The 19,643-nt window shown below is 50.1% G+C and overlaps 1 protein-coding gene and 1 long non-coding RNA gene across 4 annotated transcripts in view; one reads left to right on the top strand and one right to left on the bottom strand.

The window, feature by feature from the left end:
* Positions 1-779: 779 nt before the first annotated feature.
* On the bottom strand, positions 780-6,098 carry LOC142365022 (uncharacterized). Of its 2 annotated transcripts, none has more exons than XR_012766377.1 (3): positions 4,172-6,098; positions 3,116-3,247; positions 780-1,102 (listed from the first exon to the last, which is right to left on the bottom strand). It is a non-coding gene; the product is annotated as an uncharacterized LOC142365022 (long non-coding RNA). The 2 variants fall into 2 exon arrangements; XR_012766376.1 differs by lacking the exon at positions 4,172-6,098 and adding an exon at positions 3,621-4,156.
* A 2,746-nt stretch (positions 6,099-8,844) lies between these two features.
* Positions 8,845-19,643, top strand: part of FRMD1 (FERM domain containing 1) — a 43,734-nt gene continuing 32,935 nt past the window's right edge. For both annotated transcript variants that reach the window (XM_075411932.1, XM_075411931.1), the window contains exons 1-2: positions 8,845-8,924; positions 18,338-18,493. In XM_075411932.1, the coding sequence (XP_075268047.1) occupies positions 18,407-18,493 (87 nt within the window). In that variant the 5' untranslated portion in view covers positions 8,845-8,924; positions 18,338-18,406. The remainder of the gene's footprint in view (positions 8,925-18,337; positions 18,494-19,643) is intronic.

The following is a 19,643-nucleotide window of genomic DNA, read 5'->3' as shown; positions in this document are numbered from 1 at the left end:
GGAACTTCCTCTGCTTCAGTTTGTGCCCGTTGCCCCTTGTCCTGTCGCTGGGCACCACTGGAAAGAGTCTGGCCCCGTCCTCCTGACCCCCACCCTGCAGATATTTAGAGGCATTTCTAAGGTCCCCTCTCAGCCTTCTCTTCTCCAGGCTGAACAAGCCCAGCTCCCTCAGCCTGTCCTTGTAGGAGCCATGCTCCAGTCCCCTCATCATCCTCGTAGCCCTCCTAGCTTTCACTGCTACGAGACAAGTATTTCCCCTGTCATTTTCATGGCAGGAACCAGCTATTTTTAAATATTAGGATTCGGTTGTTTATGAGATCATTTCCAAGAGGCTGTGGACATCTTCCCCCCAGAAAAAAAACCAACCAAAACTCAACAGTCAACTTTGAACTAGAAGATTAAAAATAATCCACAGCACTAACAGTTTTTATGGGACATAACTGATGTGCACAAAGAATTAGAGAACACTTCTTACCTTTTAAAGTTTTTAACACGTTTTGGAAGCAACTTTAAGTGAACCGGGCTGACTTGTGTTTCTCATCTTTACTTGATGTATGATGACAAGAAGAGATAACCTTGGTATAGATAGCTTGATTTATTCAGAACTGAAGACAGTGAGACATGCTTGCAGTCACTGCAGATTAGTAACCCCTGTGTGTACATTTTTTATTACTTTTGGCTTCTCTCCACTTCCCACCCTTCATCTCCAGCTTTTACTTTGTCTTTGCCTGTCTCAAGTAATGTTCTTTCCAAAGGAGAGAAACCAATCCCACCAAGGATTACATTTCACAGCCACATTCTTTATTTACAATGGGTTTTCAGTGCTCAAGACTTTTTATGCTTACAAGATACTTCAGCTGTTTTTATAACTCGATGTTCATAACGTGCTGAAATAGCTTTCCATTCAGAAACACTTTAACGAGGAGAGTTACAGCAGACATTTTAATCAGAAACACTTTAACGAGGAGAGTTACAGCAGACACTTCAACACCTCCAGGCAGCCTCCACTGCAGTTTGGTGAAATGTGATCATGTTTATTGATAGAAGCTTTCAAATCAGCTCCGATTTTCCTCAGGAACAAGACATTTTTTCTTCCTGGAGACTGACAGGTTGAAACAGTCAGTTGGGAGTAACCGGTTTTGTTCGGGCGCTGGCAGACCCCCCACCCCCTCCAAAGCCAAGGCAAACCCCCTGCCAGACAGGAGCCATCGCTTGAGGACACGAGCCCCTGGCCGGCGCGGTGCTGCCCGTGATGGGCACGTAAAAGGGGGGGCTGCGTGGAGCTTGTGGAGCGTATTCAGCCCTGATCCCATCTTCGGAGGAGAGGGCAAAGCCCGACTTCACTCCACCCTGGGACACCGGCTCGACCCCTCAGCAAGTGTTTACCAGCAACGAGGGGAGGCCTAGTCGCCTGTTTTATTCATTTACTTCAAAACGTGCTCTCTGGGTGGAACAAACCCCATATTTCAGGCACTTTTCCTAATGTCACTCCTGTACGGGCCGGTATCAGAGCATTCTTCCCAGCGATCCTTTCTTGGCTTTGCAGCGGGGCTGGGAATTCATCCCTTGCTCAGGTAATGTGATGAGGAAGGAAGCAGATGCAACCTACACCCCTTAGTAATTTTATCCAGAACATGCCGAAGAGAAGGAGAATTATTTATGGAATTTCTCCATGCAGGAGATGCACACCGTACAGCAGAAGACAGCTTTTTGTGAATTTCAATAGCTTTTTAAGCCAGGTACGGACAACGCCTTTTCCTCACGTTTGGAACTGTTTTGCCCCGAGCAATGCAAAAACTGGGAACATAATTCAGCCAAAGCTACTATGTTCAACCTCCATTTGCACTGACATTGTTGTAAATTCGAATTATTTCACTCTTAGTTTGCTAGAACATAACCAACTTCTCGTTACCATTTTTACAACCCTTTGTTTACAGATTTCACTGGCTCCTTCCTGCCGTATTATATTCCGCTCCTGCTGCCTAATTTCAAAGCTCTTGCTGCTTTGCCACGGCATACCAGTGTTAATACATAACTCATGCACTCACTAAACGGGCAGGAGGGAAAATCAGATGAGCAATAGCAGGGTAAGCACTTGACTGTAATTATCTGTGAATAGGCTTAGGTTAGCATGGTAGAAATAGATTTCCCACGTCAGGCCACATTCATCCTGTGCGTAATTCAAATCATCTTAGTGCCATTACTTCATGGAAATGTTCAGCCTAAACGTGGCCTTTCCTTCCCTTTCATCCCCTGTTTCTCATTTAAGAAGCAGAATGACACAGCACATAAGGGTATTTATTCTCTTCCCGGAAACTTGCAGTCCCCTGTCCTCATTTCTGGCTTTCTCCCCACTTTTTCCCCGTGTTTTCTCATCTAAGCACACAACTTCCCGAGGTGGGGGAATCCGTAACGCTGCCTGGTAGCAGGAGGTCGGGAAAGGGCCGGGGCATTCGCAAGCGGTGGCCTCAGTTCAGCCAATTGTTTCCCGCACGTAGGGTTTTGGAGCTTGCGGAGCTGCTCGCCGGCACGTTTCCCTCCCAGTTCCCCCAGCAGAAACCCCAGCTCTCCTTTGTGTGAAGGCGCAGGAGGCCGCAGGCAGGACCCCAGCAGCCAAGATCACATTTCTTCCACATCCCAGTTTGCTGGGGGGGTGGGTCAGAGGGAACACATGCAGCGCTTTCAAAAAAAACAGGAAAGGGCGATGCTTGTGGCATGAAAAAAGCCCAGTGATTTTCCAGAAGAATCTTCCCTGGTTCTACTGCCTCTTTAGTACCACTCTAATGCTTTCTAATTGCAGACACTTCCATTATTGGATCTAGGGAAGGATGCAGAAATGCAGATCAAAAATATGAAAAAGGTAGAACGCTGAAATTCAGATGAAAAATAAAATCTCCATCTGCTATCAAAAAAAAAGCTTAACCAGGGAATATCATTCCAAATATTTCAAAAGCTGATGAGTTTTTGTAACCAAAACCTACTCTTCCCCATCATCTAGTAGTGTTATTTTTCCTTATGGATTAAAAATATTTCGGTAAATTAGAAAGAAAAGGAAAAAAACGGGAAAACAGTATTACAGAACGTAATTTTAATCAGAGCAAAAATAAATAGATACCTGAAAGAAAATAAAATCGAGAGGAAAGCCCTTGTGAAACCCATCTTCAGAGACAGCAGAGGCCATTTACTCCTTTGGGAGGCACGGCTTTGGCAAGATTCTCGTTGTCCTCAGGGGCCGAGAGCGGAAAACCTGCAGGGAACAGACAGCAGGAAAGAATTTTTTCCTAAGCAGTGAACGACAACCCGTGTGTATGTTTGCCATGCAGAGGACATCACAGAATTATCTTTGCAGTGTGATGGAAGCCTAGGGCAGACGTGATGAGCACTGGGAAACCCTGGGCAGGGATTTAACAGCTCTGGTACGGTTTCAAAGTCGTCTGAAAGGAACGGAAACTTCGCAATTCAAACTGCAGCGTATGGTTAAACACGCAGACAAGTCCTGTGTCATCACGGTACAAAACACCCAAAACCCCACTGGGGAAGAGCTGTTATAGATCTCTTATGATTTATTTGATGAAATACATGGAAGTGGCATTACTGAGACCGCAGGAAGGAACTCATACCAGCAGCTTATGCACTTTGTGTGTGTTCAGCTACAGACACCAATTTGCCGGAGCACCCGTACAGGAAAATCTACGTCACATGGGTTCCGTCGGGGAGAAGGTGATTTAAACTCCTCACTGCCTGCAGCCGTGTCACCACGAGCCGGGATCTCAGGAGACTGTGTCATGAAAACAGGTTTGGTCTTGATTAGAGCTTGGGTTAGGAAATCTTGAAACGAAGGGCCCTGCGAATCTGGTCAGAGTTAGAATAAACTCACGAGCCTGTAATGACGTTAAATGATTTAGCGCTGCTGAAAGACTCCATTTCTCTGTTTGGCTTTAGGAGTAAAACGAAGCTTATGATTATTTTAGTAAATGCAGTCCCACGGAGACCCTGCCACGCGTAAGAGTTACAGCCTCTGCGCTCTAGGGCCAAATCTGATTTACGACTCCGTTCTCCCAACCCAGATTGCCCACATGGTTCCCACAGGCTGCTGACACAGCAACGTTACGCAGCCATTCCCTCGCTACCTGAAGGTGTCTCTGTTCCAATGGCAAATGAAAAAACTTACTGAGGAAGAACGTCAGGATCCTCTGGGATGAAAGCTCTAGTACACAGTGTGTCTCAGGCACCAGACGCAACCGGGTAGACCGCAGTGCCTCCTACGTCCCCGCTGTCACCCGGCACACCCCCGGCACCGCAGCCAGGCCTCAGTCACCCACGAGCAGTTTATGGCTCCAGACCTGCACCTTGGCCTCAGCTGCAGGTAACGTGGGTGATGATCGTCACAACAAGCAGTGGATTTTTATTTAATGTGAACTGGTGTCTCAAACCTCACCAATTATACCTATACCTCGTACACAGCTTTTGGTATAATAACAACTAATTATTACTAACAATATAGCCAATACTATTATCAGCACATGGGCGACCCTGCAACTATAAGTATCTTCTATAATTTGCATGCTGTTGCAGATAAATTCGATATTTCACAGGTGGGAAGAAAAAAAAAATTCCCTGTCCCAGAGCTCAAAATAAAACTTCATTTTGCAACATGCTAATCATGACAGCCTTAGCGTGATCAACAGCCCCACTGAAGCTATCGACTATTTTCGAGGAATAAGGCAAGAGCCAGCAAAATCAAGCTCTAACATGCACTGAAAACATCACAAAATATGAGTTCGCTTCAGCATGTATTCTAACAGCAAGCAGATCCTTATCGTTTCATGTGTAACACCTATGCTGGCTGTATACACGATGACAGAGACACAAATAATTCTTACTCCTGCAAGAGCTGCATTACAGTTGGCAGGTCTCTAACACATGCAGCTGGTTAAATCTGACCCGTCTAAACTGAGAATGCAGAGTTCTGCAAATAACCTTTCGTGCAAGACAGTCAAACAATTTTTTTTAAGGCTCCCTGGCTGTCGGCTCACTGCCGCCACAGCTAGTGCAAACTTTCTTTAGGATTCATTTCATGCCCTCCCTTCTGTTAATATCCCCGAGATCAGCCCTTTCTCTAATGAATAGCTGACCTATTCTTCTTTGATTCGCCATTGATTTCCTCTGCTTACCTCCCAACTGCTTTGCCTGTTGATTAAACGCTAGACATGAGAATGCCTCAAATTTTTGACTTCTGAGTCATCCTCTCATGACTTGGAACAGCTTGAAGCCAGCTCCAGCTCCCCGAGATCATTAGCGAAAACTCCTTTTGTTTCTAAACTCCACAAACAACCCATTTCTCTTCAGGCTTAGGTGCTGCTGGTGAACTAGATAATAAATCGTAGCAACAAAATTATCTCCTATAGGCACTGCTAAAATTATTGTAAGAAAAGGAAAGGGCTGATTTTCAAAGACTGTGAAGGCAAACCCCAGCTTTCCTTTTGCACTGGGAGATCTTTTTGTCTACTTGCAATGCAGGCAAGACCACGAGCAAAGATATGCGCTTATGCAAACTTTTACTCTCGCATGGGGTCCCTCTGACTTGGGCACGACTCTGCATGAAACACAGGCTTACAAAAGGGGCCCTATTTTCTCAATTTTCTGAATCAGGACACTGGTTTATAAGAACCCTTCCACAAATCCCCCTCTCCAGCTTCTGCTTTACGGAGCAAGCAGGATGAAATTGCTTATCTGCACTGCAAGCAGGAGAGCTGGAGCTGACACTTTGAAAACGCGCAGTGGAATTTCCTTGGAACACAGCTATCTTCAGGCTCCAACACTTTGATGTCCCTTCAAAAACAAACAGGCCAGCGCTATCTGCATTTTCCTGCAGTTCTGATGTTTCTCAAAATGCAGCTTGTTTTCTCTAGGGTGACACGCAAGGTCTGCCAGTCCTAGCATACCAGCTCTGCAGGGTGATTACTACACTTCTAATCAAGGAAATCATACCTGACATACTGTACCATATTCTATTTCTGACCACGGCTAGACCAGAAGCATCAGCTGCACATGACCCACACTTTTCTCACTCTCCTGCTCAGGTTCTGCGGGAAGGAAACAGAGCCCTAAGGTGAGAGCCCTGAGGTTTCTGGTGGGAATGACGAGGACAGCGTGGTGTGCCACGAAGCACACCCCTGTCTCAGCAGCCTAGGCGCGGTCCTTCGCTCCTGTGACAGCTAAAGGGACCTGTCACAGAAAGCCGAGCTGCGAGTCTGTAAGCAGCTGTAACATCTTCTTTTCCAAACGATCAAAAGCCAGAAGCAGACAGCAACTGTTCAGACCTTTTTGCTAACATTTCAAGCTCTCCACTAGCTGTCAGGGCACGACTGAAAGTCCTACTGTGAGCAGAGCACTGTGCTGGCTCTGCTGCAGGCTTCATGCATGGTGTTGGGCAAGTTAAATAAGCACAAGTTCAACAGCAGAGCCTATACTTGGGCACCAGATACCCTGCCCTTGCATTCAATCCTGCAACCCATGCTGAAAAGTGAGGAGATGCAGGTGATCATACTGTAAGATGCTGACTCCAGGCACTGGCTGGACGACTCGATGAGACAATCTAATTGACTGACATGACAGCCTACTCTTCCAGCTAAAAAAGCTGGAATTTTCTGTCCCCTTAGCGAGTTTGACCAGCTTAGCAGCCCAAAGTGCTCCAGCGCTGGCACAAGGAAGGTGTTAGAGCCGCGAGCAACGGGAGCGAAGGAGACAGAAGACTGAAGATGGGAAGGAGTAAAAAGGAGAGGACAGTGAGACACCTTTCTACAGGCAGAAGGGAGCTGCCATGCCAGCTCAGCTGCCCGTGATGCCACACGTTAGGCACCTCACAACAGCATCAGAAACAGCTGGCATGCCGAGAGGGTAACTGAATAAATCAGCCTAGGCTTAACGAAAAGACAGGCAATGAAGGACTTAACCTTGGCCACTGGTCACCTCTCTCCACCCAGGACCCACAGCCTTGGAATCATGCCTGAAACGAGGTGCCTACACATTTCCTCAGATAACGAGTAAGATGCCAGCATTTTCTCTCAGAAGACTGTTCTGGGAAGAGAAAGGGTTGGTGATGAGGTGCCCCCCGCGCTCACAGAGCAGCCTCACTATTACAATCCAGCTGGGAAGAGGCAGCGGTCAGTTGTCATCCACACCAGCAAGGCTGAGATTTCCTCCAGTCTCACGTCCAACCTGAAACGCAAGAGAAAAACCCGGGAACAAGGACAGGCGACCTGACGCCCTGCTTCCCTCACCCCATCAGGCAGCCACATCACATCAGCCAGCCAGGTTCGCTCCCCCGCTGCCTCCTGGGCAAATTTCAACTCTTCTCCTGCACAGTGCAACGCTGTAGGAAAGCCTTCCCGCCCGCTCCCCTTACAGCTCGCTGCCATCCCAGTTCCCATGTGGTCTGCACTCTTATATACAACTGGGTACGTGGGGAAATCCAGCAGTGGCCTGCTTGTGAGGGAGAGGGAGCAACACTACAGGACTTGAGATGATGCCGGCCTTCTTTTGGAAATTCATTACGTTAAAAAGCAACTCATTATATAAAAGAAGGAGGGAGGTAAGAAGAGTTATAACCTGCAGGCACCTCCTTCCCAAGCACGCTGCCTGCTGCACACGCGGGCTCCCAGGCCCCGCAGCCCTCCTCAGTGCTCCCAAACCCGACCCCGACTCTCCGACTCCATCTTACCACGTTTCTCACCATCTCCCGCCCCGCCAGCACTGCCCAGCCACCCTGCTCGCGGCAGAGCCACCCGGGGCTGAATTCTCCTGCCTTGCTGCCATCACTACAAATTTCACCTACGCAGACTTTATCGCTGCCGGTGGGGAGCGCCCAGAATCACAGGATCAGCAAGGCTGGAAAGGACCTCTAAGATCACCCAGTCGAACCATCAATCCAACACCCCCATGCCTGCTAAACCATGTCCCCAAGTGCCACATCCACACGGTTTTTGAACCCCTCCAGGGATGGGGACTCCACCACTGCCCTTGGCAGCCTGGTCCAGTGTCTGACAAATCTTTCAGTGAAGACATTTTTCCCAGTATCCAGCCTAAACCTCACCTGGCACAACCTGAGGCCATCGCCTCACGTCCTATCGCTGGTTCCTTGGGAGAAGAGACCAACTCCCCCCTCACCACACCCTCCTGTCAGGTTGTAGAGAGCAATAAGGTCTCCCCTCAGCCCCCTCTTCTCCAGACTGAGCAGCCCCAGCTCCCTCAGCCGCTCCCCATCAGACTTGTTCTCCAGACCCTCCCCAGCCTCGCTGCCCTGCTCTGCACACGCTCCAGCCCCTCAGTGTCCTTCTTGGAGTGAGGGGCCCAGAACTGAACTCAGCACTCGAGGTGCGGCCTCACCAGTGCGCAGTACAGGGGCACGATCGCTTCCCACTACCCCGCCACGAACAAAACCGCCCCCAAACGATGGCACAAGCCCCGCGGCAGCCGTCAGGGTCCTCCCCGTACACCCCGCCCGCCCCCTCCGTCCCCCGTTACCGGCCGGGACAGCCCGCCGGGACCGCCCGCCCCGCTCCCCGCCCCGGCCCGTTCACCTCCCCTCAGGCCCGCCCGCCGGCCGAGGCGCGGATTGACGGCAGCGTTCGCCAACCGGAGGCCGAGCCGCGGGCCCGCCCCGCCCACTCCCTGCCCTCCTCTGCCAATCCGCCGAGGCGAGGGCGCGGCGGGGGGCGGGAGAACCGCTGGCGCGGGGTGGGGGGGGGAAGGCTGCGGCGGAGTTCGGCGTGCAGTCCCGGGAAGGGCGGGGCGGGACACGCCCCCCGCCCCGCCCGGCCCCGCCCCTCCCTCAGGGCAGCGGCGTGCGCCCGCCCGCCCGGGACGCTGCCTGGCTCGGCTCGGCGGGCGCTGGGGACCGGAGAGCGCGGCGGAGCCCCGCGGTAAGTGCCAGCGGGGCTCGGGCTCCGCCGCCGGGGCAGCCCCCGTTTCCCTCCGGGGCTCCTCTGGCAGCGGGGGAGCGGGCGCGACCCCGGCGGGACAAAGGACGGCGGGCAGCGGCCCCTGCCCCGGCCGGCGGCGGGGAGCCGTCCCCTCAGGAGCCCGCGGGGACGGTTCGCCGTGAGGGAGCGAGTCCCTTGGGCGGGGGGGGGGGGGGCTACAAGAGGTGCCCGCGGGAGCCGGTCTTCTCCTCAGGAGCAACCGGCGACTTCGTTGCTGAAGGAGGGCGGGGGATCCGAGTTTCGGCCGGGGTGCCGCAGCCATTTCGGCTTTTAGGGTGAATTTTGCCGTCCAGGGAGCGCCAGGCTGAGGCAGCGGGTGCTGGGATCACCCACCCCGGAGGGAGCGGGGCTCTGGGAGGGTTCTGGGGGCTCTGGAACAGAGTTTTTGGGGTGGTGGCTGTTCGTTCGTCCCTCGCCGTCGTCCTCGGCCGCCGGTGCCGGGAGGTGAGGCGATTCCCGGCTCGCCGGCTGCGTGAGGAGAGCCCAGCTCCGTCGCCAGACAAGATGGCGGGCACTGAGGGAGAGCGGCATGGCCATGGCCGGGTGGGCTGCGTGGGGCTCCTCCAGCACCCACCGTCACCTGTTCCTCCTCCTCCTCCTCCTCGGCAGCCTGAGGGGCTGGACGGAGCATCCCCCCGGCGCTGGGCTGCGTGGCCGGACCGCGGTGACAGGCTTGTGTCTGCCGGGAAAGGACGGGGACAGAGACGAGTGTCCCAGGAGGTGGGCATCGAAAGCTCCCTGTACTTCGTTGTCTCTCCACCTCTTGATTTCTTCCTCGGTAACGATTTACGATTTAAGGCTCTGGGTTTCCCGTGCTGAGAAATGGTCACCCTCAGCGTCGAGAGGTGTTTCTCCTGCGGCTCGGCAGTGACGGGCTCTCGGGTGAACTCCCCCGGTGGCATTTAAAATGCACATCTGGTTTTTTCCACCACACCAGGAAACTGTAACCTGCCGCATCTGAACCTTGTCCCTGCTTCAGAGAACCGCCGTGATGCCCAGGCGCTGACAATAAATGCTTCAAAAGCATAGGGCGCTTTCCCAGAGAGTCATGAGGATGTATTTCTAGCACTGACGATCTCCGGAGTAATGTCTAAACAAAAAGGGGCAAAAAAAAAAAATAAAAGGCAAAACAACTCTTTAGACATTGGTTACATTGGTTTCCCATTCATTTGTTTAGCTTTTAACTTTTTTTTTTTTTAACTTCGTTCCTGGAAAACTTGGAATGACATCAGAGTGCCTTGGTCTCCTTCTGTTGTTTATTCCTCCCGTTTAATTGTTGTGTGCTCTTAATCAAAGTGTTCTGTTTTCAAGCACTGGCGATGTTGAGAGTATGTGTAGTAGCCAGTGTTTTGGCTTTGAATGAGGAATGCCAAATCAGAAAATGGAATCCAAAAGGGAACAAAAAAAGTTTTCTTGCAGAGATCACTTAAAAAAAAAAAAAAAAGAGGCAAACAAAAAAAAATGGGTAAGACAGGTATATGCAAAAAATAAGTCTCTAAAATGCTATTGAAGAGCATGAGTTGCAGTGATTCTTTTCAGTGGTTTACCAAAAATTACTCTCTGTGCTCTTTGGACAGGTTTTTTTCTGTAGGCATTTTTGTTGTTAAGTAGATTTTCATATGAACGTCATAAACTGGGATAAACACCAGTGACAAATAAATGTGTCACCTTTTTTCCCTGAAACGAAAAATTGTAAAACAAACAAAAATTTGTGTTTACATATGATTTTCTGGTTTCAGCCTTTTTTGATAGCAGGTAAGAGCTGTGTTATTTCGGGTTTGTTTTTTGTTTGGTTTTGGGTTTGTTTTGTGTTTTGTTTTTTTTTTTTTAAACAAAGCTGATAGTGCTTTGAAGCTGCAGCACTCTTTTTTTCTTCCCAGCACTGCAGGTAAAAAGCGTATGACGGATCCGGTGGTTAAGTGTGTATCGGCTAGCTTTTGTGGTGAAGTCGTTGCCCTGCTGCTGGTCCAGTGCAAGGCAATGTAAATCACTCGCATGCTTACTGTGCTCCGGGGTTACACTGCTTTTCTTGCAGGAGGTCCTGTGCTCCTTCTCTGCTCCTTGATTATCTTGGTGGTGGTTGGCAGTGGTGCGTTAATTCGTAGTGTGTGGTTAGTAACTGAGCATGGACAAATGATGGTCTCGGCCCAAAAGAAGTCCTCTGACAAGGAGGAGCTGCTCCTTGGAGAATCGCAGAAGGAAGTGATTTGCTTCTTGTTAAATCATTTCTTATGCTTGCTTTTTCATTTCCCCCCCCCCCCCCCCCCCATTTCCTCTTTTTGCAAAATTCGGCATCGCTTCACAAAAACAGCGCACTCTGCAAAGCTGTTATTTTCTGTTTCTTTTTTGGGGTGGGCCTCCCCGTTTCCCCATGGCTTTGCTGAAGCTGATGTCTGGCAGTACTGTGTGCAGTCTCTGAAGCTGCACCTAATCGTAAAGACCCTGCTGTTTGTGTTAATTTCATCAAGGTATTGGCAGATTGGCATTTTCACACTTGTAATGGAGGCAAGCTGTGTTCCAGGTGGAGTGTTGTCTATTCTTTCTGGAAGTCCATCCACTTTACATTAAATCAGTATTCCTCTCTGCTCTGAGTGCGTTCAAGACTAGCTGTACACTTCAGGGGGAGAAAGTTAGAATCGAACTGATGCAGAAGCTGCCTAGTTGGTCTGAATATTTAGGCGACAATTCAAATGCCGTGAGATCAGCAGTGGACTTTCTCCTTCCTCTGGGGAAGTAAGCCAATTTTTATTTTTTTATTTTTAATACTGGTAGCAAAGCTTTTCCTGCTCTGAATACATGATATATTGGTAAAAGCGTGTCTGTTCTTATTTGCCCTGCAACTCCAGGTTTTGCTTGTGAAGTTATAGTGATGCTTTTTTTTTTTTATAAAGATTTCATAGTCTGCTTACTTCTAGAGCTGCTACAAGATCTTTGTGAAAATAGAAAATAAAGGAACTTTTCACACTTTTTTGGACAGTCTGGGAAATATTTCAAAAGGCTTGGTGATGTGTCCTAATTCAGTCCAGCCCAGCTCAAATATAAAAAACCATCACCGTGGAATAACTTCCGCAAAGCCAGTCTTGCCGAAGAGCATCTCTCAGCTGTTGTGCTTAAGGCAAGAGTATAATAGATCCGCTCAGGAGAAATCCTGTTTATAGCTTAGGCAGGCTTAAAAAAAGGAATATGGTTCCAGTTGGAGAATTAACCGATTGGCTCTTGGTCATGATACTTCGTGCATTTGCAATTTGCACGATACAGAAAGATGCTTCTCTCCCGAGTTGCTGGTGGAGAGACCAGGTCTTGCTGCGCTTCCTCAGCTTCCTGACAGCTACAGTGGGCTGGGAGGAAGCCTCACTCTCCCTTGTTTTATTTGCCACAGCTTTCCATCTGTACTTTGCCGCTCCTTGTTCCCACAGATACAAAAGATGAATAGTCCTTAGCAAAGGTTGCATTGCTTGGCAGAAGTGTGCGGGGCGAGCACTGGAGCCCCAAACTGAAGTGTCTTCTGCTGTCCTTCACATGGAGGTAGCAGGCTGTGGCATTTTCTTTACTGCTCTCCTGGCTCTGCATGCCCACGAATGAGCTTTCTGTAAGGGCCCGTCTCGAAAGGGAGGTGTCTGTGGTGAGTGGAGGCCAGCTTGCTGCTGCGGAATGGCTCTTCAAGCTGTTCGCTTCCCCGTGCCTTTGCAAGATCTCATGCGATGCTGTCTTGGTCGTCCAGCTGAGAAAACGGAGCTCTGCACTTCTGAGCAGGCTTCCTTTGCAGCTGCTTCATGCCAGCGTAATGGGCACTGAGGCTGGCTCACGCCTGTCCCCTGTTTTGCTGGTTCTTCCTTATGCTGCTGCAGTTACCTAGGCCAATTGATACCTTCAGTTGCTACTTAATCAGAATAATTGATGTGCTTGATTTATGAACTATGAGGAAGCCCTATAAGCAATACACAAGTCCATTAACAGGTTATGCAGAAGTAAGCAAATTCATTGTAATAAGACCCTTGATGTTGGTAGTCAGGCGTGAGAGGATACATGCTACTGCTTTTACCAGTCCATGAAAAGCCAGGATCAGTTGATCCATTGCTCTTCCCACGTTGGCAGGAGAGTGTTTGTTCCCTCAGGAGAAAGGCATGCTGTAAAGAACTTGCATGCTCTAGCTGCAGGCTTTGCTGTTTGGGTATTGTTTAAAGCACGTACATAGCTAAGCTGTGCATATGCTTCTGATAAAATAATGTATTTTAAAAGGCTGTATGTTTTTGTGTACAAAAATTCAAAGACACTTTCCATCACTTGGAAGTGATGGAAAAATGTAGTCCCTGTGAGATCCCAGTTCGTCCCTTTTAGCCTGGAGCCTTTAATACGCGTTGTCTGTTCCTCTCAAAAGGCTCCTGAATTCAGTCCTGGTTTCAGGGGAAGATTAAGCCCGGATGATTCATGCTGGGCTGTCCTCACAGGGAGCACACTGCTGAGGAGCTTTCTTCATCCCACCAGAGAGCTGGGTGGAAGCACGGCAGCCACCCTTCATGGTCCTGCTACAGCTGCCCTGCTGTTGTGCTTCCACGCGGCATAGGAGCACGTCCTTCAGTGCTTTGTCCTCAGCTAAGCCTTCTTCCTCTCCCTGAGGACCAGTTTGCAGCAGTAAGGTCTGATATGCGCCCAGAAACATGTGGTGCTTTCACTCGGCTGCCAGAGAACGCTGCATCATCCCTGGGTAGGAGAGTTGTCCCCTGATTTGGAGCACAGAGACCAGGGCAGCCTACAAAGTAGCATAGCAACATGGCCCCGGGTTAGGAGTGGGTGTCCCTGGGACTTTTGGGGAGCCCTGCTTCCTGAGCACACCGGGCACGTGCAGAAGCAGAAGAGTTACAAGCTCAAGAGCACGTTTCATGTTCTAGCACTCACTTGTGCTGCTCAATTTGAGGCAGGGCAACTTTGCAGCACGAAGGTGGAGTCTGGGCAGTCATGCCTTACGAAGAGCTGTGTGTAATCCTGCAAAGAAGGCTAATAGAAAGCATGTTCTTCTGTGTTGTTAAAGCTTAGTGTCACCAGGGAGTGCTTCTTGTACAAGAAGAAAAGAAAAAGCATGTTGGTTGTCATCCAAGACCAGTGCTTGGCAATTTCCCCGTCTGTCCCAAAAGGTGTGGGATGATGGCTAAGCCTCCCAGGGCTCCACAGCCTGGGAGTTTCTGCAGGCATCTCCCATCATAGCTTTTGAAAATCCCGAAGGAAAGGTGCAAGGCAGCCCCACACCCCATCCCTGCGAGGGGGCTGCGCTCAGATCTCGCAGGCGTTGCCGGCGGATGCAGGAGGCCTGCCGCGGCTGCGTCCCCCACAACTGTGGACTGAAAGCCAGTTGTCTTTGCTGATGTTTGTCCTGTCCCGTGGCCACGCTGCATCGATCTTGGGAACCAGCCCTGCAGAGCACCCAAGCGACTGGGAGCTGTCTTGATGTTCCTCGCCCGATGGCTTTGCACAGGGGCTGCCCACTAAGCAGCACTCGGTGTTTGAAGGCAGGTGCGTATTCCACCTCTAAAGCAGCGTGGGGACACCGAATTCAGTACCTTACCTCCCTGTGGCATCCTTGTCCTCGGATGGCTCGTGCTGGTTCCGCAGCGATGCTGAGGCCGCGACGCTTGACAGGTCGAGGTACTTGTGGGAGCTGGCTGCAGGACGCGACCGCGTGGTCCTGGTTGCAGGTGGCATTTCTCACACCTGCTGCAGCCGCAACATAAAGCCGTCTGCCTTCAGTCTTGTTTCCTACCCTGACAAGCGACTTTCCCCCCCCTCCTGACGCATCTTTCCAGATGAATTTTCATCATCTCAGGGGGTAGTCAGAGGAGGTGGGTGGGGTCTTAAAGTTGCTGGGAAAGGCTAATATATGCCATCATTACCTCTTTTACTCGCTCAGGCTCTTAATTGCTCTGTTTCGCAGATAGTGCTGGCGCTCTGCAGTATGCCTCTGAGGGGGTAAAGTACTTGGTAGGTGAGGGGAGTTTTCGGTTTTCAGGCTGTTTTTCCTCGGTACGAGGCAGCCCAAGTGTGGGTTGCTGCCAAAGGCAGGTTTGTTCCCAGGCTGTTGTCTGTCTGTCTGTCTTGCCGCAGGGCTGCCTTGATTAAAGCTGCTTGAGCTGATTGTGAAACTGCAGCCTAAGAGTCTAGTTGTCTTTGGAGCCTAAGACATTAAATAAGAGTCTTAACATTTCTGGGTAGTTTTTGATGGGACTCTGCGGGGGCACTCTGGTGAGGCTTCGTCAGGAAGGTGCTGAATCCTTGTTTGCTGTCAGCTGTAGCAAAACCATCTTTCCCAAGATGTTTTACTGTAATAAACCTTACAAAGCATGTTTCCAGGTGTTTTTGAGAGAAGCACAGAATTACCTGTGGGTTTTTTCCTCGACAGAGGAGGACTTTGTTCTGTTTTGCTGCTGGTAGGCGATCGCTCGTTCGTCTGTTTGCTTTACCCCTCGAGATGTGGTTGTGGCAGTACCTAGAGGCTGGAATCAGGATCAGGACCCAATTCGCACTGGTCCCTCGGACTGATGTGTAAAGCACAGCCGTGCTCACCAGGCTACGTGAGCCCGCGTGCCGTTTGGATGAGCCCTGCTTCCAGACGGGCTGGCCGTGCTGTGGCCCCAAGCTCCGTGGTGGCCACTCATCCTTGTGCTGTTGTGTGTATGGGCTGCACGAGGTGGTTTAGCCATCCTGCTGAGATCCAAAGCAAACAGCCTCCTTCCTCCTCATCCTCCTCCTCCCTTGGAGGGCTCCACCACTGTTATCCCTCTCGCTGGGGTGAATCTCAGCCATTCCCACTTTTATGGAGCAAATGTTGAGGTTCTGCTCCGTTGCTGGGAGGCAGCTCGAGGGGTGATGGAGACGGGAGGGAAAGGTGAGGGGTTGTTCTTAATGAGTTTTTATGGCCGTGTTTGAGCTGTTTAATTGGAGGAGTCTTGAAATTAATGACAGGCATGTTTTCCAAAGCTGCTCTGCACGTGTGTTTGGGTGAGATAAACTGGGGTAAATAAGTTTTGCCACTACTGTGGGCACTAATAAGCCTCCTGACTGATACCAGAATACAAATAAATAGCAACTTTGACTGTTTTGTTGATAGACTGCTGGGCCTTTGATGAAGCAATTACATCTCAAAATGCACCTCTCAGGGAGCTAAAACATGAAGTGATGTATTTTTAAAAAAAAAAAAAAAAAACCACCAAAAAACCAACACAAACATACAACCTGTAGGGTGTCCCAGAGGCCGATGATTGACTTCAGCTTTTATTAATTCATCTGCAGTGCATTTGCTGGAGCTTTTAGGGTTTAATTGAGGTTAAGAGGTTGGAATCTGTGGTAAACAAAAGAATGGCATATGGGCAGGCTGAAATTGTGTATGTTTAAGTAAGAGCATTCCTTCTGGCCGCTTGTTTTCACTGGGCAGTTACTCTTGGCTCACAACTTTTCTCCCCCCCTTTTTTTTTAAAAAAAAAAAAGTGTAAACACGCAATGCTAGCAAGTTAATGATTCATCATGTTTTATCACATCCTAACATACCTCTAAAGAAGAGAAGGCTGAGCTGGGCATGTGTTTGACCTCCTCCTTCAGATTAAGGACGCTGCTTCTGTAACCTCTTACCTGCTGCGGTGGGGTCCACAAGCTCGTCTGTTTTAAAATGTAAGAAGAAAAACACCTGCTCCACCTCCTTTCTCCCTTCCTTGCTCCCTGGGTCCACAGTTGTTCTGTTGAAAATTCAAAGGGGCAAAGCAGGTGTGAGACCAGAGGAAAGGCTTTCCAGAAGCTTTGTTTTACAGAAGCCAGGGGAAGTGGGATTCTTTCTTCTCAGTTATCCACAGAACATTGTGCACAAGTCTTTTTCATGGTCACTTCTTGGTCCTATTTTCAGTTCTGGTATGAGCCGCCTGACTGTCATTGCTGGACGTGATCTCTCCTTGCAAGCAGGAATGTGTTCCAGCCAGTGCAGCCATTTGACAATTAAGACAAACCTCCTTATGTTGGAAAGCTTGAGCTCATGCTCCGAGATCTTTATGCTGTTGATAAAGTTTATGGTGCATATGACATCAGTTGGCAATAATAATGGTGACCTGTTGCCCTCGAGTCATTCTGTAGACATCTGTAATTTATATACAGCTGGTAGCAGTGTGTAGCCTGGAGGCTAAGAGAGCTCATCAGTATAATTACATCGATAAGAGAGAATAAATCAGAGTTTTTCTCTGAATATTTCATTTGGTAGAAGCTTTTACCTGTCCCAGGAAGTCAAATGTGTTTTTCCTGCTTGTTTGTAATTTAGAGCAAGCTCCTTTATAAAGCTCCTAGTTCTTGTTTAAGTAAATTCTGACTTTGAAAGAAGTAATAATAATAGCCTTTAATAACCTCCTCTTTTCATTAATGCCATAAACGGTGGCAGGGAGTCACGCCGGGGTGGCACTGCTCGGGGCAGCCGGGGTCTGACGTGCACCAGAACTTGCACAGGATGGAGCAGACCCCGTAGCTGGTTGGTGGGTTGCTACCTGGGGTCTCTGCCTGTGCTTGTCCCTAACCCACCCTCGAGGAGCCTCTCCCCTTCCTGGCAGACTTGTCAGGTGCCACAGGGTGCTTCCTCACGTCGGAGAGCATCGGGGCGGGGAGGGCTGTAAATAAGACGTCGCAAGTTGCTGAGGAAACTGTGTCTAACCTAGCTATAATGTGAAGGTGATGTTGGCTACTGTGCTTTTGGGTGTGAACTGAATTGCCACCTCTCATTTCTGTTATTATCATGACTTCAGCTCCGAGATGCTTGTGCAGCTTGGGCTGAGCCCTTGGGGGAAGGCTGGCAGCGCACACCTCACAAAAAGTGTATGGTACAGCGTCTCAGCCTTGTGAGCTCATGCGTTTCCACCTCCTCCTTTGAGCTGAGGCGTAGAGGGTTTGGGGCAGCAGTTGCCCAGGGAAGGGGCGAAGGGGAAGACGGCTCAGATGAAGTCCTCCACACCGACTCCTCCAGACCTCGACTTTGGGCGAGAGCGAGGTGCCGGCCCGAAGGACGGGGTGCTCCCCGCTCCCTTGTAGGCGTTTTCAGGAAGCGCTCCGGGGTGTCATCTGCCTTATCACTTACGTGAGTCTCCAAACCTGGAGTATGGTTTGTTATTCTAGGGAGACCTGATTGCTTTATGGCGCTCTCCCGGGCTATTTAAAGGTCGGCTCTGCCCGGTTTCTGCGTTGATGCTGGTGACAACATTGAGGATGAGTAGTTTGGTTGGTGGTTTTTTTTTTTCTCTTAGACAGCAAGGAGGAATGCGTCATGTCAAACGCGTGCCACGGGCTGCTCCCAGCGCCAGCAGAGCCTGTCACTGATGCTTTCCCCTTCTCGACAGGTTCGTGGGATGAAGGGAGCCTGACGCCCACCCGCAGAGAGGACCCTGGCGCCCGCGGAGCTGCCCGCCATGAGCAGGGCCGGCAGGATGCAGCCGGAGAGCCGGAGCGTCTGCGTCTTCCTGCCCAGCCGGGAGCAGCTCAGCCTGGCTGTCGGGGTGAGTGGCCAGCAGGCTTTGTTAGCTCCCGTTGTTCTCCCCAAAGCCTGGTGCTGGTCTGCTGACCGAAAGGCTATTAGCCAGCTTAGGGTAATTGGTGCTTCATTTTCTAATCAGACGGCTTCAACTCATTTGCAGAGTGCCTTGGAAGTCCCGGCTGTGTTTCTGGACAGGGGGTCGGTCCCCTCTGCCCTTTTTCTGTTGTTACCGCATTTTTATTCTCTGAGTGGTTTTGCTGCTGATAATAATCTAGCAAATTTTAAAAAACTGAACCTGAAATGCCTTGATGGCTTGGCAAGTGTGCCCAACACATGACAGTTTGCTCTGGCGTTTCAGCTCTTTCTGGTTTCGATAGCCCGCAGATCCTTTCAAAGACTCTAGGGCAGAGTAAACAGCCATTGAGGGCGGGGGGTTTTCCCTCCTTTGGGTACTTGTACACACAAAAACTCGAGGTAAGTTGCTTCATTTCTTTCATCACCACCAAGTGTGTGTGCCAGAGTGCCTGCAGAGCCGGGTCAGCTGGGAGCCCGGCGTGGCATGGTGTCCCCCACGGCACGGTGCCTCTGTGCAGCGCCGGCTGCTCCTTGAACTTGTGAGAAACTGAGCTGACAGAGGCACTTCACGTCCAGGCAGCAAGCTAGGCTCAGAGGTGAGGGCTCTGTTGTCAGCGTGTGCAAGCACTCGTGTGGGGGCTGGGGAGGTTTTGCTTTGTTTGGGGTTTTTTTTCCCAACCCCCCCACCTTTGGGGTGGGAAGGGGGAGAAGACACTTGAGGTGAACTGTTATTTTAAGCACTTGGTTGAAACAGTGGCTTTTGAAGCTATGCGTGTTAATCCTCAAAATCCAGGTAGGAATTTTCCTACCTGCTGTGCTGGAGCATCGCATCATTAACTGAGAGAGCCAGGAGGGCTGCATGGAACAGCCCTTTAACAGCAGAATCTGGGGTGCTCTGCTTGTAGGTCACCAGTTTAAACCCAGCCTGTCTACCACCCCGGAAGGCTTTTGCAGTCTGCTGGCTTTTGTGCAAGCCACAAAATGATCATTTAATTAAGTTCTTGGCGGCAGGTGCACAGGCTGGGGTAATGGTCTGTTGCGACTGACCCTAAATCTCACCTTCTTACAGCTTTTATCAGGGAGGCTAAAGATGGGAG

Source organism: Opisthocomus hoazin, chromosome 2 (genome assembly GCF_030867145.1).
Source record: "Opisthocomus hoazin isolate bOpiHoa1 chromosome 2, bOpiHoa1.hap1, whole genome shotgun sequence".
NCBI lineage: Eukaryota > Metazoa > Chordata > Aves > Opisthocomiformes > Opisthocomidae > Opisthocomus > Opisthocomus hoazin.
Note: the sequence above shows the minus strand (reverse complement) of the source record. Positions and strands in the feature narration are given on the sequence as shown.